The 21,378-nt window shown below is 48.8% G+C and overlaps 1 protein-coding gene across 1 annotated transcript in view; it reads left to right on the top strand.

Annotated features, from left to right (window-relative positions):
• Positions 1–5,431: 5,431 nt before the first annotated feature.
• LOC107123505 (complement C1s subcomponent-like) overlaps positions 5,432–21,378 on the top strand; it is a 23,074-nt gene continuing 7,127 nt past the window's right edge. Inside the window, exons 1-7 of the mRNA XM_015426755.1 lie at positions 5,432–5,451; positions 7,320–7,524; positions 9,759–9,936; positions 11,934–12,059; positions 15,783–15,982; positions 16,979–17,132; positions 20,708–20,823. Coding sequence (XP_015282241.1) covers positions 5,432–5,451; positions 7,320–7,524; positions 9,759–9,936; positions 11,934–12,059; positions 15,783–15,982; positions 16,979–17,132; positions 20,708–20,823 — 999 coding nt within the window. The remainder of the gene's footprint in view (positions 5,452–7,319; positions 7,525–9,758; positions 9,937–11,933; positions 12,060–15,782; positions 15,983–16,978; positions 17,133–20,707; positions 20,824–21,378) is intronic.

The following is a 21,378-nucleotide window of genomic DNA, read 5'->3' as shown; positions in this document are numbered from 1 at the left end:
CAAGGAATGCTTTCCGGGAAGCTCAGAAATCTGAATCATCAGGGCGGGGTCAGGAACAGAACCAGCCTTGCAAACCCCTCCCCCCTGCGTCCCCCTCCCCGCTTTGAAAGTGGAAGGGGTTTTTTTAAAAGAAACTTTTTTATACTCGTTTGGGGATGGATCGGCAGCCAGGGGACCTAAACACTAGCCTAAGCCTCTCCTCCAGCTCCCAGCAGCCCTCTGTCAGGCTTGGAGGAGGTGGAGGTAGCACGTGCTACCAGCCAGAAGGGTAAGTTGGTTGGGGTGTAAGGAGTGGGGAGCTTGTTTCAGGTGGGGGTGGGTGGAAGCCCAGGCCCAGGGCTGCAGCCACCCAGGAGAAAGCGAGCCCCAGGTACTCTTGTGCTGCACGGAGCACCTTGCTTCAGGATACAGAAAACCCTGGGCTCACTGGCTTGTGTGTGTCTGCGCTCTCTGTCCCTCTCTCTCTTTCTGTTTCTCTCTCCCTTTCTGTTGAGCTGTGTGAGAGCTGGAAAGGAGAGGCTGCGGAGCTGCTCCACCCCACTCCAGGCTGCTTCCCTTGCAGCCGGACTTTCTTTCTTTCCCCAGCTCCTCCCCCTCCCCCTTCCTTCTCTCCCCATCTATTTGCTTTCTTTCCACCCCAGTGGAGTCTGGGGAGGACAGGGACCTCAGTGGGCCACAATGCCATAGAGTCCATCCTCCAGAACATCAATTTTTTCCCCAGGGAAACTGATCTCTGTAGACTGGAAGTGAGCTGTAATTCCAGGGATCCCCAGGTCCCACCTGGAGGCTGGCATCCCTAGCTCCAGTGCTGAAATTGGAAGCTCTGGTCCTGCTGTGTGAGTTGGTGCATTCAAACCACTGGCAATGGCTTGCATTTGCCACATGAGAGTGTTTGGGTTTCTCTGTGAATTTGAGGACAGGAACTGGCACTAAAGTGAGATTGGAAAAGAGTGTATGGCTTTCTGAAAACCCTTGTGCTCCAGGAATAATTATGCTGCAATACAGTTTGTTAGACTTAAACCAAAGCCATTTCTCATGTTTATTATCATTGTTATTATTTCCTAAAATGCATTTATGTTTGAAAATTGGTGGGTGCATGGGAAGGGGGCACCAGAATGTAGCCTCCCCTAGTGTGCAAAAAACCCTGGAGCCGACCCTGTGGGCACCCAGCGCTCCCAGATACCCTCATCCCCTGTCAGGGAATATGCATTAAGCCCCCCTCCCTTCCAATTTATCCTCAGATCTCCAACCACAATCATGTTCGGAGACTGGATCTCGAGCCGCCCCCTCCCCATCCTATTCTGACAAAGTTCGGGAGGGGCACAGGATTTTCCCACCCCCAAGACCAGTTCCTGCCTCCCCCACTGCGGGGGGGTTCCCAACAGCAATTAATAAAGAGGTTCCAGGGGATAAAATCTGAATATAAACCCACCCAAGCCTGGATCACCACAAACCAGGTGAGTGGGCGACAAGGTGGTAAAGGAATTTCAGGGCTGGTAAGTGTGAGGTGATGCAGATGGGGACAAAAAATCCCAAATTCAAGTACAGGCTAATGGGGTCTGAACTTGCTGAAACTGAGAGGGTTTTTTACCTTGGGGTCGTGGTGGATAGCTCAATGAAAGGGTCAACGAAGAAGAAGAAGAAGAAAAAGAGATTGGATTTCTACCTTGCCCTTCACTACCCAAGGGAATCTCAGAGCGGCTTACAAACTCCTTTCCCTTCCCCTCCCCACAACAGACACCCTGTGAGGTAGATGGGGCCCAGAGAGCTCTTGACGGAAACTGCTCTTTTTTTCAAGAACAGCTCTTATCAGAACTACGGCTTGCCCAAGGTCATCCAGCCAGGTGCAAGTGGAGGAGTGGGGAATCAAACCCGGTTCTCCCAGATTACAGTCCCTGCACTTAACTACTACACCAAACTGGCTCTCAATGCCCCAAACTGGTGCTCAACCAATATTGTAAAGCCCCTGTATAGACATAGAGTGCGGCCTCATTTGGACTCCTGTGTTCAGTTCTGGTCCCCATATCTCCAAAAGGGCATTGCAGAGCTGGAAGAAAATACAGAGCCGGGCAACCAGATGATTAGGGGGTTGGAGCACCTTCCCTGTGAGAAAAGGCTGAAGAGTCTGGGACTTTTCAGTTTAGAAAAGGGACAACTCCCTAGCGTCTACTTACTTTGGTCAGGACTGGTTTCTCCCAGCCAAAGATCCTAACACTTTTTCGAGATGGAAAAAGGCCAATCTGATTACCCTATACGACTTAACCCAAAAACAAAAACTATTAGAAAAAACCAAACTGGATAAAAAAACTAAGTGCAACTTACCTTGGTTAGAATATACGCAACTGCGTCATTTATTTTCCCAACCACAGATTCGAAATTCTTGTACAAAGCCACTTTCAAACTTCGAACAATTGCTTGTCCAACCGCTCTCTGAAAATACAGGTTTGATTTCCAAAATCTACAATATACTAATTGATCCGCAACCCCATAAATTGCCTACGTATTCAGCTGCTTGGGCAAAAGATCTCCAGACGAATTTAAATGATGAGTTTTGGGATAAAGTATGGACCTCTTATGCTTCCACATCAAAGTCAATCAACATAAGGCAACAAAATTTTAAAATTATATCGCGTTGGTACCTGACTCCACTCAAATTAAGTAAAATAAACAAATCAATTTCACCCTTATGTTGGAAGAACTGTGGGCACTTGGGAACTTATTTTCATTGTTGGTGGGACTGTCCGCTAATAACCGCTTTCTGGAAAGACATAATCCAGGAGATTGCTCAGCTAACCGGAATAGAGATACCATGGTCACCGACAAACATCTTACTGAATGATTGGTCCGACGTTCCGATAACAAACTATAACAAAGAATTACTTACCTTACTGATTTCTGCTGCAAAAACAACCATAGCTTTGAACTGGAACAAAAATGTGAAACCTGACCTACGAAATTGGTACTCCAACATTTGGAACCATCTAATTATGGATAAGATCTCCAGCTCACTGGCTTATACTACACATTCCAATTATTCGGACGCCTTCTACGGACGTTGGTATCCTATTTTAGGGAAGCTAGAGTTTATCAAGGGACAACTAAGGGGGGGGGGTTATAAAGTTACAAGAGAAGACCCGCAAGTTTTTTTGCAGGGAGGGGGCATTTCCCCCACCTTTGCTTCCCTCTCCCCCCTTCACTGTCAAAGTTCCCTCCTGTCTTATCTATCAATCTTCCCTCCCCTTCTCCTCTCACTCTTTCTATGTTAGTTTTCCCTCGTTGCTGCAGCTTCTCCTTTCAGTTGCTGGAAGATTTTGCTGATTTTGCTTTGGCAGATTCAAAGAGTTCTCTCTCCCCCCCCCCCCCCCCAATGAACATTTGCGGGAAACTCAGAAATCAACATCCAATTTTCGTTGTTGTTGAATGAGCGGTTAACAGATAAGGAGGGCATTGATCTCGTGGTCACCTTCCATAGGGATGGTGCAATGTTGCCCGCCTGCCCGCCCGCTCCCTTGCTCCCTCTCTCCCTCTCGCTTCACAGAAGCCACCTGACTTCCTTAGCAAAAATGCCCAGTTCGAAAGGATCCGGCAGCCCCGAATGGGAATTGTGCAACTACTAGGGTCGGATGATGAACCTAGCGGAAGATTCCCTTCTCCAGCGGCAGAGGGCGCCAGAGGTCTGCAGCCCACTATTATTGTAAGCAATCCAGACATGTGGATGTGGGCTCGAAAGGGAAATCACCGGACAGAAGGAGAAGGAGACAGACGGGAACATCACCAAAAGACCGGGAGCACAAGGTAAGCATTTCATAATCCTTTCCCAGAAATGGATTTTTCCAAATGCCAGGGTTTGGGTTCAATGTGTCGTGCTGGAGGCTGAGTCCTTTTGGGAAATAGGGAAAGAAGTTTTTTTTTTCCAGCCGACCCTCCTCTCTGCTTGTGGAAGGGGTTGGTAATTGGCTCGTGGAAAGTGGCTGGTAATTCTGGGGGGAGCTCTTCTCCATAGCTCTGCGCCTGCATCCCCCCCCCCCATTGACCACCATGGTTCTGTACATACATTTGTGTGTGTGTGTAGGTGTGTAGTGATATATATAGTTATTTGCTGCTGCGTCCTTGTTTTCTCAGGGATTCTGTGCTATAGGAACTAGTTTTACTCACTAAAGGTGAATAATGATATCTCTGCGTCTAGAGGTTCTGCTCTTTGCCAGAGGAGTATGGGCTCTACTGTACCAAACAGGGGTAAACTCTGGGGTCCCGGTGCCACTGGTGGGAGGTACGGGGGGGGGGCAGGGTAGGGTGGCCAATTCCAGGTGTGGAAACTCCTGAAGATTTGGGGGGTGGAGCCTGGGGAGGATGGGGGGGCTCAGATGGGGTGCAATGTCCCACAATGTATTTAACCTTATTAGAGATTCCCTCACTGTAGACCATTCTCCCTGGCGAGATGTAACCTCTATCCAGGGGTCATTTCCTGCAGGAGCGCACTGGAGTGGAGCTCCGGCAGTAAAGAGCCCAGGGGGCGGACACATGCAACAAGCCCCACCCCCTGCTCCCAGCAGCCCTCAGTCAGAGCAAGAAGCAGCCAGGTAAGTTGCAGAGCCCCCCCCTCCAAAACAGTCCAGTGGCACCTTTAAGACCAAGTTTTATTCAGGTACAAGCTCTCCCTCTTCTGTGAGGTCAGATATGCACGTCCCCCCCCCCATAGCTACCAATCCAAAACAGTCCAGTGTAGCCTGAGCGGTGGGTGTTGCCTTCTGACACACTTCTGGTGATGTCAGGGGGTGTGGCATATGCAAATGAGTTATGCTAATGAGCTCCTGCACCTCTTTTTCTACGAAATGACCCCTGCATCTATCCATCGGCAGTGTTAGAAGGCCAGTATAAAAAGGTACCTTTGTGAGAGCAACTATGCCCGTGTGGTTCAGGGAAAGTCGAAACAATTGAACATATTTTACTCCACTGTGTATTTTATGAAACCACCAGAGCAAAAAGATTATCCATCCTATCTTAAGGCGGTATCACGGATACGTGGACGAGGAGATATGTCGGAAACTGTTATTTGATCCTGCTCTACAGCTTATAACAAACTGTGCTAAATTTTTAGCAATAGCTCAAAAAATATGTGCTGCACGCTTGGAACAATCTTAGAAACAATCTTAGAAACAATTGACTTGTGCTGGTTATATGCCGAATAAACTATGACTGACTGACTGGGGTACAATGCCATGGAGTCCACCCTCCAAAGCATCCGTTTTCTCCCTGGGAACTGATCTCTGTGGTCCACACACGAGCTGTAGTTCCGGGAGACCCCCAAGTCCCACCTGGAAGCTGGCATCCCTAGAGACTTCTCTGGTAGAGAGAAAAATAAAACCAAGTGCTAATAAATGTGTTGCCTTTGCCCACATGTGACGTCCACCTGCAAGAAGTGAGAAGCAAGATGGAGCTTTTCCACATGGGGTAAGTCAGTTCGGGAAGGCTGGGAGGAAAGGCTGTGCTGAAAGACACAGGATTCCCGTCAGGTTCTTTGGAGGGCCGCTTCAAGAGGGACGTGGGGTAGCAGGGAAAGAAACCCCCCCCCAGGTTCCTGGGCTTTCTGTCAAACTGCGATTGCCAACTCCAAGCTGGGGAAATCCCTGGTGATGTGAGGGTGGAGCGGGGGGAGGGCAGGCCGGGTTTGGGGAAGGGGGGAGGGTCCTGCACAGGTCTGCACTGTGACATCACTGGCTCCTTGTCCTGATGAAGGGGGTCCCGAGTTCTTGTTGGGGTAAACCCCCCTGGGGTCCCTGCTGGCACCTCTCCTGGCTCCCACCAGGTGTTTTTGGAAAGGGGGAGGGACCTGGTGGGGCTTTTGCCCTGGAAGTCTTCTGATTGGCTGTTGGGGATTTGATTGGCAGCGCAGATCTTTTTTTCAACGTTGCTCTGGCAGCAGCTGCTGTCACAGCCCCAGGGGTCATCTTCACGGGGTGATTGAAGGGAAGCTGCGGCAGCCGTTCTGTAGCTGGCGGCACCTCTTACGGCAGCTATGTTTAGGGTTGCCAGGTCTGGGTTAGAAAATACCTGGAGACTTTTGGGGGTGGAGCCAGGAGAGGGCGGGGCTTGGGGAGGGGAGGGGCCTCAGCAGGGTCCAGTGCCACAGAGTCTACCCTTCAGAGCAGCCATTTTCTCCAGGGGAGCTGATCTCTGTCAGCTGGGGATCAGTTGTAAAAGCGGGATATCTCCAGGCCCCACCTGGAGGCTGGCAACCAATGTTCCCTCTAAGCTGTGGAGTCTTGTGAGCAAAAATTCTACTTTGTGAGCTGCTAGCGTTAAAGTTGTGAGTGAGTGATTTGGCTACTGCTTAACCTAGTTTGCTCTGGCGCCCTCCTTCCTGAGCCGAGACAAAAATGTGTGAGCTGGAGGCTAAAAAAATGTGAGCTAGCTCACACTAACTCAGCTTAGAGGGAACACTGCAGTGGCAACACTAGCTATTTTATGGCATCTATCTTGTGGCTGCGCCCACCACACTGTGTTAGAATTCCAAAGGTGCCTGCAGACTCAGAATGTTTGGGGACCCCTGTAGCCCCATCATGGTCTTGAGGGATATGGGTCTAAGCCTGGCCTGTAGCCAGAAATTTCTAAATTTCTCAGGGGCCACTTAGCCACACCCCTTCAAGCCTCCTCCTGGGATCTCCAATGCAGTCAGCATCTCCCAGCCACCTCCTCTCTCTCTGGCGTCTTCCCCCGCTTATTTCCAGCCTTCCCTCCCTTCCCTCCACAGGCGTCTCTCGCTCACTTCTCGGCCCAACTTTCTCTCCTGGGCGCTGAAAGAGGTCCTGGAGTGGCGCAGCTTTTTGGCTCTGGCCCGACTCTGGCCTTCCCCATGCCACTCGGGTCTTGCTGCTACAAGCTGCTGTAGCCATTGGCCGCCACTCATCAGCCGTTAGGGAACAGCTGCTCGGAGCCCGGGGATGGAGCGTGTGGGGCAGAACATTGGAGAGGCGGGCCGGGCCCCGGGGACTGCACCCTCCTCTCCACGGGCACGCTGCTCAGGCAGAAATCCAACAAACACCCAGGAAAGTCGGCCTGGTGGCAGGTTGCATGGCTGCTGGCAGGCGGGGGAAGGGAAGGGGCTGCGATGAGTGCTCCGGGCAGCCCAGAGAGTCAGAGGGCCTGGGCTGCCTAGGAAGTCAGGGGGCCTTGGCAGGAAGTCAGGGGGCCGGGCCTCAGGGGCCCCCACTGTCGCTACGGGCCTGGTCCAAGCTGATACAGCTCCTCTAGCTTGTAGGGTATAGGCCGATGGGGGCAGACAACAGCTCACTCCCCATTGTTCCACTTTCCTCTCCCAGGAGCTTCATCACCTGCTTCCTCTTCACATGCTCTGACGCAGCCCCCATGTTTGGAGAAATCCTCTCTCCGAATTACCCTCAGGCCTATCCCAACGATACTCTGGAATCCTGGGAAATCAACGTCCCCCCTGGCTACGGCATCCGCCTCTACTTCACCCACCTGGACATAGAGCCTTCTCAAAACTGCGAGTATGACTCCGTGAAGGTACAGGCCTCGTCCCTCTGCCGGGGGGGTTGGAAAAAGGGAGGGAGTCACAGAGGAGACCTGTGCCGGTTTGATGTTCAGTAGCAACTCTACAATGTGGTGCGTAAGGCCCAGTGGAAAAGTTGTCTGTTGAGGACGTTGCTTTGCTGGTTATTTCCAAAAGGGCCAGAGGGAGGTGATTGTTGTTAAGAAAGTTGAGAGTGGTACAACATAACATGGCACACACATGGGGGATGGGGCATGGCTCAGTGGCAGAGCCTCTGCTTGGCATGCAGAAGGTCCCAGAGTCAATCCCTGGCATCTCCAGCTAAAAGGATCAGGAAACAGGTGATGTGGAAGACCTCTACCTGAGCCCCTGGAGACCCACTATCGGTCAGAGTAGACAATACTCAGACTGATGGTCTGATTCAATATACAGCAGCTTCATGGGGTTCCTTGTGTGTTCACTTATTATTTTCTTCCCACTGTTATCTCAGTTCAAACAGGTTTGGCAGGTTTCTGAGGAAATATGAAAACATAAATAGTCTGTTTGACCAGAGTTTATTTTGGGATAAATATACCTTCCAGAGAACTAGGCCTCTGCCATTTCAGCTTCAAATTTCTGGATATAAAAAAAGATTCCCCTGTGTCCAGCTTCAGAAGAACAGGAAAGGCTGAGAACACAGCTATGTACAGAACCAGTGCAGAGTCTACTCTGCCTTCTGTGTTTTCTCTCCCTCCGTTGCATCCTGTTCTTCCTCCTATGTAAGCTACAGTCCTTTATCTGTATCTTCCTCTCTCATACCCCCACTTACATCATCTCTGGGCCCAAAGCCACAGTGGGGCCTGGGGGGGGGGCTTGCCCCCTCGATGATGTTTGAGGGGGGGCCGTTTCTGAATTTTCACCTTTTTAAAAAAAATCAAACTTCCCCTTATCTTTTATTCATGTTTTTTAAAAAACTTGTGGAAATATAATGAACACGTTTGTGATCCTGAAGCCAAGCTGCACGGCCACTTCGCAAAATTCTGGCTAGTGAGCGTACTGGGAGAACTTATAAACATTACAGGCTTAATTTTACATTTTATACAATTAATTTTTGTTTTATGTGTGTGTAATAATGCCCTAGGAGCTGCGGTGGCTCAAGTGGTTAAGACGAGGAACTGCAGGCTGTGGAAGGTCGGTAGTTCAGCAGTTCGAGACCCGAGTGTGCCACATGACGGAGTGAGCTCCCGTCTCTAGTTCCAGCTCCTGCCAACCTAGCAGTTCGAAAGCAAGAAATTGCAAGTAGATAAATAGGTACCACTTCGGTGGGAAGGGAACAGCGTTCCGTGCGCCTTGGTGTTTAGTCATGCCGGCCACATGACCACGGAAACGTCTTCGGACAGCGCTGGCTCTTCGGCTTTGAAACGGAGATGAGCACCGCAACCCTAGAGTCGGACTCGACTGGCTTTCGAGCAAGGGAAACCTTTACCTTTACCTTTAATAATGCCCTGACCCGGATAGCCCAGGCAAGCCCAGTCTCGTCATCTCTCAGAAGCTAAGCAGGACCGGCCCCGGCTAGTATTTGGATGGGAGACCATCAAGGAAGACCAGGGACACTGCGTAGAGGCAGGCCACGGCAGAACCACCTCTGTTCGTCCCTCGCTCTGTGGGGTTATCATAGGTCAGCTGCCATTTGACGGCACTTTAATTTTTAACTTAATGTAATGAAATAACTCCAAGCATACGAAACTTCTCTCTTCCTGGTACAGCTACAGACCCCCTTCCCGCCAAGTTTCTTTCTAAATGCTGCTGCTTTAAAGTTACCTGACAGGGAAATATCTGAAAGGTGATTTCCCTCCCTCCTCTCCCCCTTGATCAAGCCACGAGTACCTCCTCTTGCGCAATAGGCCATGAGCCCTCTTCCATAACTCCCTTTCACTTAAAGGATGCTTGGTGAGGAGAACGTCCCCGTGGACCGCGCCCGTGGTTCAGACCGGTCCGTGTCCCAATGCTCATTCTAGACAGTCCGCGCTGGCTGCCTGATCATCTTGGATGGTGGCAGGAGCCCCTCAGCCTGTTCCTATCCCCTCCTGCCCTCAACCTGCAGAAAATGTCTCTGAGGGACTAGACGTGGTTTATCTTGTTAGCGTGCCAGTGTGCGGGAGCTGTGTCCGTGAGCGGGCAATGCCAGCCAGAGATATTGCCAACCCCCAGCCACAGTATATAGATGTTCTTCTCGCAGAGATGAGGCCTGCGTGTCTGTCCCTTTCAGATCCTGACTGGGGATCACCTTGAAGGCCAACTGTGCGGGCGGAAGAAGAGCCACACTCCCGCCTCACACATCCTGAAGGAATTCTATGTGCCCGACAATACCTTGAGAGTGACTTTTCAGTCGGACTTCTCCAACGAAGAGCTATTCACCGGCTTTGCGGCTTATTATGTCGCTGTGGGTAAGTCGTCGTCGTCTCCCTCTAGTTGGCACTTGGATTGCTCCTAGTCGTGTGATTCCTTCCAGCATTGCCTCGGTTACAGAAGGTGCTGGGATATTTGCAAGTTCTCTCCCTGCAGTCATGAAAGAGTTAACCTCTTTGTTTGTGTGTGCTCATTCTTAGTTAGTTAGTTAGCTTAGGATCAGTGAACTGTCAGGCAGGAATTTCCCCGGTAGAGAAGGAGGTCTTATTCATAATGAAGTGACCTTTAGCCTGGTCATTGGCTAATCAATAGTTTGATGAAGTTACCTGATATTTTGCGCGTGCACATTTTTTTTGAGGGGGGGTCTCCTTTCTCCCTTTGTTCTAAGATCAGATGCAAGAATTCATCATGGAGTAGACACAGTAACTAGAAAGATGCCGCTAGTCAGCTAGACTATTTTATTGACCTTATCCTCTTATGTAACCCTTCCTAATTTCTTAGTAAAGTTTCTTTTAGCTAATTTACACGTGTGTGCTGTGTCATTACCTTTTACTCTGCTAAATTATCCAACAGAAGGCACCATTTCAAATGTTGTCTCTGTGTGAGGGGGGAGCTGAGATATTTGGTATTTTTCTTTTCTCCACCTTTCGCTTAAATGCTTTTTTTTTTTTTTGCAGATTTAGCTGTCAGGATTACTTTGCCAAAGAGAAAAGTGGTGTGGGGAGAGGGGGAATGCTTTAACCAAGTCAAGTTTATTAGTCAAGTCAAGTCAAGTTTATTAGTACGGTCAAGCGACCAGCCAATAGAACGTTTCCAAGAATAATAATAAAATACACAATAAATACATAAGTACATAGTAAATACATACATCGAATAAATATAAAAACAATCAACCCAGCCTTTAAACGAATACAGGAACAACACAATATATCATTGAAACGCACCAATACAACGCTAATTTGTCATCAGATTACTATCTAAGGTACAAGCTTCCTCTTTTTAAGGGCCAGAAAGCAAAATTTTGCCACAGCTAAAGATATCCTCTCTATCCGGTCTTCCAGCAAAAAAGTTAAAATCCTCAATTCTGCAATTTTCAACTGAACATCCAAGGGTTTGAATTTGGACAACAATGGGAAAATTAACAGCTGTCTCTCCATAGCATAAAAGTTACAATGTAACAATATATGTGAGACCGACTCTATTTCAAGATTTGTACAGGGGCAACATCTTTGGGAACTAGGCCAGCACTGAAACCTTCCTTGTAACAAATTAACCCTTTCCTCCTCTTGCTATTTTCTCACTGGGGAAAGAAACTATGCCTGAGCTGCTGTTAACTACGACTGGGGAAACTTAGGGATTTAAATGTCTCGAGGGCGTCTTTTCCAGCAAGAAAATGGCAGGAAAGGCCCTACACGGTTCTCCTCCTTGATAAAGCAGTCCACGAGGCTGTATACATATTGGGGGGGGGAGATCCAACTTAAAATAGATTGAACCTAGAGCAGGGTTGCCAGCCTCCAGGTGGGACCTGGAGATCTCCCAGAATTCCAGCTGATCTCCAGACTGTAGAGATCAGTTTCTCCCACAGATTGTGGCTGCGTTGGAAGCTGGACTCTGTGGCCTGATACCCACCCGAGGCCCCTCCCCAACCCCCTCCCTCCTCAGGTTCCACCCCCAAGTCTCCAAGAATTTCCCAACTCCAAGTTGACAACCCAAACCTAGAGGCAAATAGGTGAACCCACAGACAAAGAGAGTACATGTGCAGCGTTCTCACCAAGGGTCAAAGGCTTGCTCATGGATGTATTCGAGATTATTGAGGTGCGAAGTGAGGAATCGATAAGAAGTGGTGCTCGCTGTGAGAGCGGAGGTGTTCACAAAGTTGTCCCCGGTTGCAGGTGGGAAACATGAGAGTGACAAGGATTACTAGAACTCTCCTGTTAACACTGCCTTCCATGTTTCTGTCCCGTCGTCTTTGCCATTTCCTCTTTCCCCTGATTCCGCACGGATCTCTCTTGACGTCTCTCTTCACTCCTTGCAGATGTGAACGAGTGCACGGAGTTTGTGGAGAAGGTCTGCAGCCATTACTGCAATAACTACATTGGGGGATACTTTTGTACTTGCCCCCCACCGTATATATTATATGAAGACCAGAAGACATGTGGAGGTAGGACAAGCAAAACATTCAGAGTAGTTAATAACTTGGAAAGATTTATAGATGTCATAGTAAAGGTAAAGGTTCCCTTGCTCGAAAGCCAGTCGAGTCCGACTCTAGGGTTGCGGTGCTCATCTCCGTTTCAAAGCCGAAGAGCCAGCGCTGTCCGAAGACGTTTCCGTGGTCATGTGGCCGGCATGACTAAACACCAAGGCACACGGAACACTCATAGTACAAGAACTTAAATAAAGAAAAAAAAATTGGTCACTAGAGAGTCTAAGGCTGCCAGCTGGCCAGGAAAAAACAACCCCTTGTCCCTGATGAGTGGAAATGGGCACTTGAAGGTTTTCATGGCATGGAGCTAAATAACATTTCTTCAGAAGAAGAAGAACAGTTTTTTTATATTCCACTTTTATTTACCTTATAAGGGCTGCGGTCACATGAGCGGGAAAATGCGGACATGGGAAGTGAGGCTGTTTTCCCCAGGCCAAAATAACGCGCCTTTGCGCGATCAGACTTCCACTCGCGCGCCCCGCAGTTCTGGATAATAGTAGCCTTTCCCCGGTGGCTTTTTTCCACGCTTCTTCAGCACAACAAGACGCCCCGCCAACAACTCTGGGACGCTGGACAGATGGTTCTGTCTGATCGCGCCCCTTTACTCCGCGGGGGAATCACACCGTTGCCGCTGCTTTTGGTATGTATGATCGCACCCAAGGAGTCTCAAAGTGGCTTACAATCCCCTTCCTCTCCCCACAACAGGTGCCTTGTGAGGCAGGTGGGGCTGAGAGAGCTTTGAGAGAGCTCTGAGAGAAATGGGATTGGTCCAAGGACACCCAGCTGGCTTCCTGTGGAGGACGAGTGGGGAATCGAACCTGGTTCTCCAGATTAGAGTCCACCACTCTTAACCACTCCATCATTTATAACTCAGCTTTCTTTCTCAAAGGGGACCCAAAGTGGCTTACATCCTTCTCCTTTCCGTCATTTTATCTTCACAACAACCCTGTGAGGTAGGCTAGACTGGCCCAAGGTCACCCAGCCAGCCTCTATAGCAGAGTGAGGATTCACCCCCCCCCCCCCCCCGCTTCTAGTCTGTGACTCTAACCACTATACTACACTGGCTCTCATCATCTGAGAAGTGCCTGCAGACCCAACTGGTATTAAAGGCACAGCTAGAAGGACTGGTTCAAAAACTGGCCACCCTGTTGGAGACAGTCCCAAGCCTGGAGAGCCAAGACTCTCCTAAGCAACGCCAGGGTTGGGGTTGGGTGATTCAGGAATCAGCAAATGTGTTTGGCTTGTAACCAAAAGCAGTGTGTGTTTTGTAAAGGTTTCTAATTTGCAAGTGTTTGGGCCGTGCCTGCTACAGTCTCTGGAGTCAGGGTTGCTGGCTTTCAACCGGGTCTATCTGCAAGCAGTTCTCTAGTGTTATTGAGCTCCATGCTCTGACAAACTTCCACTGCCCGTTTCTGTTCATCAGAACTCAGGTAAAGGGGCACGGCCTGGTTTTCCTGGCCGGTTGGCAACCTTAATTAGAGGAGGGAAGTCTTCAGCATCCCATTAGCCACAGCACCAGAGTAAACTGTACGGCTTTTAAAAGATGCACCAAAATAGAGACGCCGCGGCGAGATCCCACGGATCCCCTGAGCCACGGTGCCGTTGCTCCCCGGCACGATCAGATGCCGGGGAGGAAGCGACAGTCGGGAGGGGGAGGCTGCCGAACTGCGCATGTCTGAGCATGCGCAGTTCGGCCAGGAGCCGGGGATGCGCCGGCGGAAAGACGCGCTGGCGATCCCACTGCCGGCATTGATGCGGCCTTTCGGAAAGAGCCACCTCGGTAGGTGGTTCTTTTTTGCTCCAGGTTTTGGGCGGAAGGGGCGGATCGGGAACGGGCACGCAACGCTTCCCAGATGTTGCGGTGGGATCGCGCCCGTTTGCTGCGGCCCCGATCCGTCCCTCTCCCGGCCCAAAACCTCTCATGTGACCGGGGCTGAAATCAGGCAAATTAGCACAGTAGGTATAATTTTATACAGGTTGCAGAGTTCATCTTTTCTTAGTGTAGAATTTGGGCTGTGTGCAGAATGTTTGTTTTTTTTAAACGCAGGGTAAGCACAATCCTATCGCTTTTTTAAAAAAACAATCCTATTGCTTTGTGTCAGATTTAGAGAGATCATATACCTCTGAATTTGGGGTCTGTTGTTTTTACTGAGTGGGCTGGAAAGCATATTGCCTCATGGAAGTCTGTATTTCCTATCATAAAATCATAATATCGAATGAACTTCATAATTTGTATTAAGCCACTCATTCCCAAAAGGAAGCAAAATCATAACAGAAGGGGGATGCTGGGGGGGGGGCGCTAGATGGGTTTGCCCTGACCTGGGTGGGCCGGGCTAGCCCGATCTCATCAAATCTCAGAAGCTAAGCAGGGTTGGTCCTGGTTAGTCCTTGGATGGGAGATCGCCAAGTAATTCCAGGGCTGCTACCAATGCTCCCTCTAAGCTGTGGAGTCTTGTGAGCAAAAATTCTGCTTTGTGAGCTCCTGGCATTAAAGTTGTGAGCGAGCGATTGGGCTGCTTGCATCAATTAGTTTGCTCCGGAGCCCCATCCTTCCTGACCGAAGACAGAAATGTGTGAGCCGGAGGCTCAAAAACTGTGAGCTAGCTCACACTAACTCAGCTTAGAGGGAACACTGGTTCCAACACAGAGGCCCAATCTGCATCTACATTACATTCTTCTTACATGCCCAATCTGCATCTACATTACATTCTTCTTACATGCCCAATCTGCATCTACATTACATTCTTCTTACATGCCCAATCTGCATCTACATTACATTCTTCTTACATGCCCAATCTGCATCTACATTACATTCTTCTTACATGCCCAATCTGCATCTACATTACATTCTTCTTACATGCCCAATCTGCATCTACATTACATTCTTCTTACATGCCCAATCTGCATCTACATTACATTCTTCTTACATGCCCAATCTGCATCTACATTACATTCTTCTTACATGCCCATTCTGCATCTAGCATTCGCTCCATTGTTTTACCAAACCCACATTGGAACAGAAAAAGATGCGGCTCAAAACCACATTCAAATACCCCGGTCCAATGCCATACTGACTGCAGAGTCACCCCTGAATGGCCATAAAACAGTCATAAATCTATGCAGACGGCTACCATAAAACCGAGAGATCAAAGGAAGTGAAACCGGCATGCAGTGTGGGGGGCAGCATAAAACTAGACAATCAAAGAAAGCGAAAGTGGCATGCACAGACATTTTGATGCAATAATTCAGAGCAAAGGGGTGTCAGTTATCAGAGACTGTTAAGTAGACAAAATATTGCAAGAGAGCTAGTGTTTTAAGCATGTTTTATTTAAAGTTTAAAAAATCTTTAATTGTGTTTGTCTGTGTCCTTTATAAAGTTCATATCTCCGCTACCTGGCATTACATTTTATGACACACATGGCCCAGCCCAAGAAGGTCTCGTTTATGTCAGATCCGGCCCTCATAAGAAATGAGTTCGACACCCCTGGTGTAGAGGATCATGTCCAATGGAAGATCATTTGCTTGGTTACTGACCTTAAGTAGCGTGTAGAGGATCAAGTTCAACAGAAGGTCATTTGTTGACTTTGTAACTGACCTCCAGAAGGGTGTAAAGGACCAGGTCCAACAAAAGATAATTTGCTAACTTAGTTACTGACCTTTTGGCATCCTCTTCAATTCTAGTGAACTGCAGTGGGGATGTGTTCACTGAGCCAACCGGAGAAATCACCAGCCCCAACTATCCCAGCCCATATTCTGAGAATTTGCACTGTGTTTACCGTGTGGTGTTGGAACCGGGATACAGTGTGGTCCTGGCCATTGAGAAAAAGGGGTTTGACACAGAGCCTGCCGACTCGGAAGGAAACTGCTCCAATGCCTTAACAGTAAGTGATGGGCTTGAGAAAGCAGGAGAGCTCCATGAATGTTTTGCTCTCCCTGCTGCAATTCTGAGTGATTCTCTGCTCTTGGCTTCTGGTGTTCTTTCCAAGAACTAAAGGGAGCAGGTCAGGAAAAGCAAGAGAAAGTGGAAGGCTAGGCTTGTGAGCTCCTTTTAGGGAAATACCTGGAGATTTTGGGGGTGGAGCCTGAGGAGGGCGGGGTTTGGGGAGGGGCTTCAGTAGGGCATAGTGCCATAGAGTCCACCTTCCAGAGCGGCCGTTTTCTCCAGGTGAACTGATCTCTCTCATTTGGATATCAGCTGTAGTTTCCAGGAGACCTCCAGCTACCACATGGAGGTCAGCAACTCTATGGAAGGGGGATGAGAAAATGAGAGGAAGGGACAGCAGACCAGCAGGGAAAGCAGTGGGGGAGGATGGAAAAGACAGGGAAAGTGCTGTTGGGGGGCAGGAAAAGTGAGATAAAAGAATGGGGAAAGCGTCCATGTGTCTCTGCTTGTGTGTGTATATATACAAAACACCTGCAGTTTCAGAAGTCTTATGTTTTATTTTAATTGTTCTTGCATTTTCTTAATTTTTTTTATTAGAACTCTCCTAAAAAGGAGAGAATTTTATTGGTTTTAATTTCTAGAAAGAGGGAGGGTATATAGAGGGATTAAGAATAGAGTGAGTGATGTTCATATTAGTATATTAATCTTTTGTTAGTACATATAAGTTCTTTGGCTTCTTCTGTGTTTGACCGATTGTCTTTCATCTTGTTCTTGCATTTTCTTTAAATTCTTCAATAAATTCAGCAACTTATTTGCATTCTTTATACCTTTATTGCATTGCACTGATGCGTAGTACCCTCAAGTGTATCCTGAAGCTCCCCAAGTATAATTTTCTGGCTTCATTCTGCTCAAATCCCCCTTTCCTTGGACTTTATTACCTGCCTCTTCATTTCTGTCTACATTTGTCCAGTCCTCTCACTGGTTGCTCCCTCAGGTCTCAGCAGGAGATCGACGTTTTGGTCCCTTCTGTGGCAACACGTTCACAGGCCCTTCACAAATCAAGGTGCAAAGCAGTAGCCTCAAGATCGATTTCCGTACCAACAAATATACACAAGGCAAAGGCTGGAAAATCCGCTACTTTGGAGACCGTAAGTATAGATACCCCCAAGGAAAATATGTGGGTTATACTCCTGTTTCTCAGAGACAGAGAAACAGGCTGTTTGTAGTGGAACAATAAAACCAACCAACCAATGTTTTCAAGGAACAAAGATGGAACTTCTAGGCAAGGATAAGTAAAGTGGCCATTCTTCAGATAGGGCCTGGAGATCTCCTGGTGTCATGGGTCAGCCAGGGCTCAGCGAGAACTCCTCAGGAGAAGAGGAGCCCCATGTAGCCAGCTCTGAGTCAGCAGAAGCCAGCAAGCAGGAAGATGAACTGCAGGCTTGTCAGGATTCACAGCCAACAGCTGGTGCAGCACCACCCAGTCTCCAGCCCTGAGTCAACAGGTGAAACTAAGTTAATTGTCCCCAGCCCTCCAGTATGCAGCACCGCAGACAGAAGCTGCGAGCAGAACTACAGGAGAGACGACAAAGTGCTCGCCTCCTGGCCCAATGCCAACTGCTTGAGTAGTTACAGAATTACTCCTGAGCAACTGGCTGCAAGTTCAACCCTTAAGCTTATGGGAGGCTGTTAGGTGTGGAAGTAAGAAGTCATTCCACTGCTGAATGTAACTACTGCATCAGACCCTGACTCACTTGTATGACTCTGGATTGGCTCCTGACCTTGTCTATTATCTCTGTGATTCCTGCTTGTGAGGAACCTTTGGACTGCCTGACTACACCTTTTGGACAACCCCTCGGTAATGTCTATCTTGGGTCTTGACTCTGAAACTGGACTCCTGACTCAGCTTCTGGTACTCAGACTCTCGCTACCCACAAGAACGTGCATGGCTCCGGCTGCCCTGTGACACCTGGAATTACATCTGCCCTTCAGACTGCAGCGATCAGTTCCCCTCGGAAAATGGCTACTTTAGGGTGGACTCTGTATGGCATTATACCCTGCTGAGGTCTCTACCCTCCCAAGGCTCCACTCATATATCTCCAGGAATTTCCCTGCCTGGAGTTAGCAACCTGAGGAGCAGGTGAAGAACTTCTGTCAGCAGAATGACTTTTGTCTGGAAACAGTTGCTGGGGTGGATCTGCTCCTGAGAACAGCTATGCACACTGACAAATTGGTGGTGGCAGTTAACATAAGAACATAAGAGACGCCAATGTTGGATCAGGCCAAAGGCCCATCCAGTCCAACACTCTGTGTCACACAGTGGCCAGAAATACCAGTGCCATCAGGAGGTCCACCAGTGGGGCCAGGACATTAGAAGCCCTCCCACTGTTGACCCCCCACAAGCACCAAGAAGACAGAGCATCACTTGCCCCAGAGCCCCTATCTATACCTTGTGGCTCATAGCCACTGATGGACCTCTGCTCCATATGCCTATCTAATTTGCTTTTGAAGCCGTCCATGCTTGTAGCCGCCACCACTTCCTGTGGCAGTGAATTCCATGTGTTAATCACTCTTTGGGTGAAGAAGTACTTCCTTTTATCCGTTCTAACCCGACCGCTCAGCAATTTCATGAAGTCCCCACGAGTTCTTGTATTGTGAGAAAGGGAGAAAAGTGCCTCTTTCTCTACCTGCTCTTTCCCATGCATAATCTTATAAACCTCAATCATTTCACCCCTCAGTCGTCGTTTCTCCAAGCTAAAGAGCCCTAAGCGCCTTAACCTTTCCTCATAGGGAAAGTGTTCCAACCCTTTTATCATTCGAGTTGCCCTTTTCTGCACTTTTCACAAAGCTATAATATCCTTTTTAAGGTGTGGTGACCAGAACTGCACACAGTATTCCAAATGAGGTCTCACCATCGATTTATATAGGGGCAATATGATATTGGCTGATCTGTTTTCAATACCCTTCCTAATAATCCCCAGCATAGCATTGGCCTTCTTTATTGCAGTCACACACTGTCTCAACATTTTCAGTGAGTTATCTACTACAACTCCAAGATCTCTCTCTTAGGTGAGGGAAGGCTGAGGAAATCTGGTGTGCTGCTGGTAGAAGACGTTTTGAGTGCCAGGCCGGTGTAGGGTCATCCAGATTCAGCTTCCGTGGACTGAAGGGCGGCAGCAGAGGAAGAATCCACAGGGGGAGTCTCAGAGCCATCTCCAGATTTCTGGGGCGGGCAGAAGAAGGTGGATGCCTGTAGGGAGGGAGGTTGTCTTCAGAGCTGGCCAGAAAAGAGTGAGTGATCTCACTGGAGGATGTTCAGGTTTCTATCTCTGAAGGGACAGAGTGGAGCAACCTCACTGAGGCGAGACTTCTTTGCCTTTCTGGGGTAGATGAAGGTGAAAGGGCACTGTGGGAGGGGGTTAGAGTTTTTGACTGGGGAGACCTGGGTTGAAATCCCGACTTGCAGTGGAGTTGGCTGGACGAGCTTGGGCCAGTTATTCTTTCTCAGCCCAGTTTAGCTCACAGATAGGGTCGCCAGTCCCCAGGTCCCAGTGGGGGATCCCCCAGTTTCGGGGGCTTCTCCCCACTGCAGACCAACTGGCTGGTGGGGGAAACCCTGCCCCTAAACAGGGATGTCACATGTGACATCCCCAGCATGATGATGTCACCCGGAAGTCATCACTTCAGGGACATCGCATGGGGGACACTCTGGGTTTTGGGCAAACTCTATGGTTTTTGACCAGATTTACCATACAGTTTGCCCAGAAACCAGTGTTCCCTGTGCGATGTCCCCACCCCCCCCCAAAATGCCCCCCCCCGCTGAATCGATGTCCCCACCCACCCCCAAAATGCCCCCCCCGCTGAATCCCCCTGCCGGACAGATGGGGGGACCTGGCAACCCTACTCACAGATTTGTCATGAGCATAACATGGGGGAGGAGGTAGCTTTGATCACATGAAGCTTCCTTATCTTGAATCAGACCTTTGGTCCATCAAAGTCAGTATTGTCTACTCAGACTGGCAGTGGCTCTCCAGGATCTCAGGCAGGGGTCTTTCACATCACCGACTGCTAGATCTTTTCCACTGGAGGTGCCATGGATTGAACCTGGGACCTTCTGCATGCCAAGCAAATGCTTATACCACTGAGCCAGAGCCCCTGTGTGTTCCTCTGAGCCAGTTTGGTATAGTGGTTAAGTGCGTGGACTCTAATCTGGGAGAACTGGGTTTGATTCCCCACTCCTCCACTTCCACCTGGCAAGCCATAGCTCTGATAAGTGCTGTCCTTGAAAAAAGAGCAGTTTCTGTCAAGAGCTCTCTCAGCCCCGCCTACCTCACAGGGTGTCTGTTGTGGGGAGGGGGAGGGAAAGGAGTTCGTAAGCCGCTCTGTGACTCCCTTGGGTGGTGAAGGGAGGGGTATAAATCCAATCTCTTCTCTTCTTCCTTGGAGGAAAGTCAGGATAAGAATTCACTAAATAAATAAACAACCCTCTCAGTGGGAAGGATAATAAATTATGTGACAGTTATCTGATATGGATTAGCACCTTCATGAATAGATGTGAGGGTTTAAAAAAAAACCCAACTCTAGAAAAGCTTTGGGGACCCTATTTGGATGAAAAGGAAGCCTAGAAATAAAAATAAATAAATAAATAGAAAACAGGAAGGCGGTGGGGGCAGAGAAAACAGATAAAGTGGCTGACTCCTGGTGTCTTTTTCCATTTTCAAAGCCATAACCTGTCCACAGAATGTTTCCGAGAACTCTGTTCTGGACCCCAAAAGGGAGCGCTATGTCTTCAAGGATTCTGTGAAGGTGACCTGCATAGAAGGCTACGTGATTGTGACAGTAAGTTCACACTTAACATCGTTAAAGCTATTTCCCAACCCTGCTTGGGATCCTATTGCGATGATGGCTTTTCGTGCTGTGTCTTGCGGAATCTGATTTCTAGAAGGTTAAGAGAGGATTATTTCTGCCTTGGTGTCCGGTGCTCTGGTCCAAAGATGGACAGGTAACTCAAACACATGCAGCTGCCTTATACATTGATCTGCGTAGTTTTCCCTAGCTGGGGCCAGTAAAGGTACAACTTTTTTCCAGTGAAAAAATGGCAGGGGGAGTAAAGGCTAAAATTTTCCCCCACACTGCTCTCCTCCTTGATAAACCTATCCCAGCAGCTAGGTCTCCAAAAGGAAAAAATAAACAATAAACAGGGAAGAAAACATATGGACAGCTTCAAAAGGGGACTGGATAAACATATGGAGCAGAGGTTCCTCAGTGGCTATTAGCCTCAAGGTATAGATGGAGCACTATATGTTGGGTTCCATGTCAAAGGGGAAGCCAGGGAGGAGAAGAAGAGATTGGATTTATACCCCGCCCTTCACTACTCAAAGGAGTCTCAGAGCA

The sequence above is a fragment of the Gekko japonicus genome, unplaced genomic scaffold (assembly GCF_001447785.1).
Source record: "Gekko japonicus isolate JY-2015 unplaced genomic scaffold, Gekko_japonicus_V1.1 scaffold4293, whole genome shotgun sequence".
Taxonomy (NCBI): Eukaryota; Metazoa; Chordata; class Lepidosauria; order Squamata; family Gekkonidae; genus Gekko; species Gekko japonicus.
The sequence above is the reverse complement of the archived record's forward strand: the minus strand, read 5'-3'. Positions and strand labels throughout refer to the sequence as shown.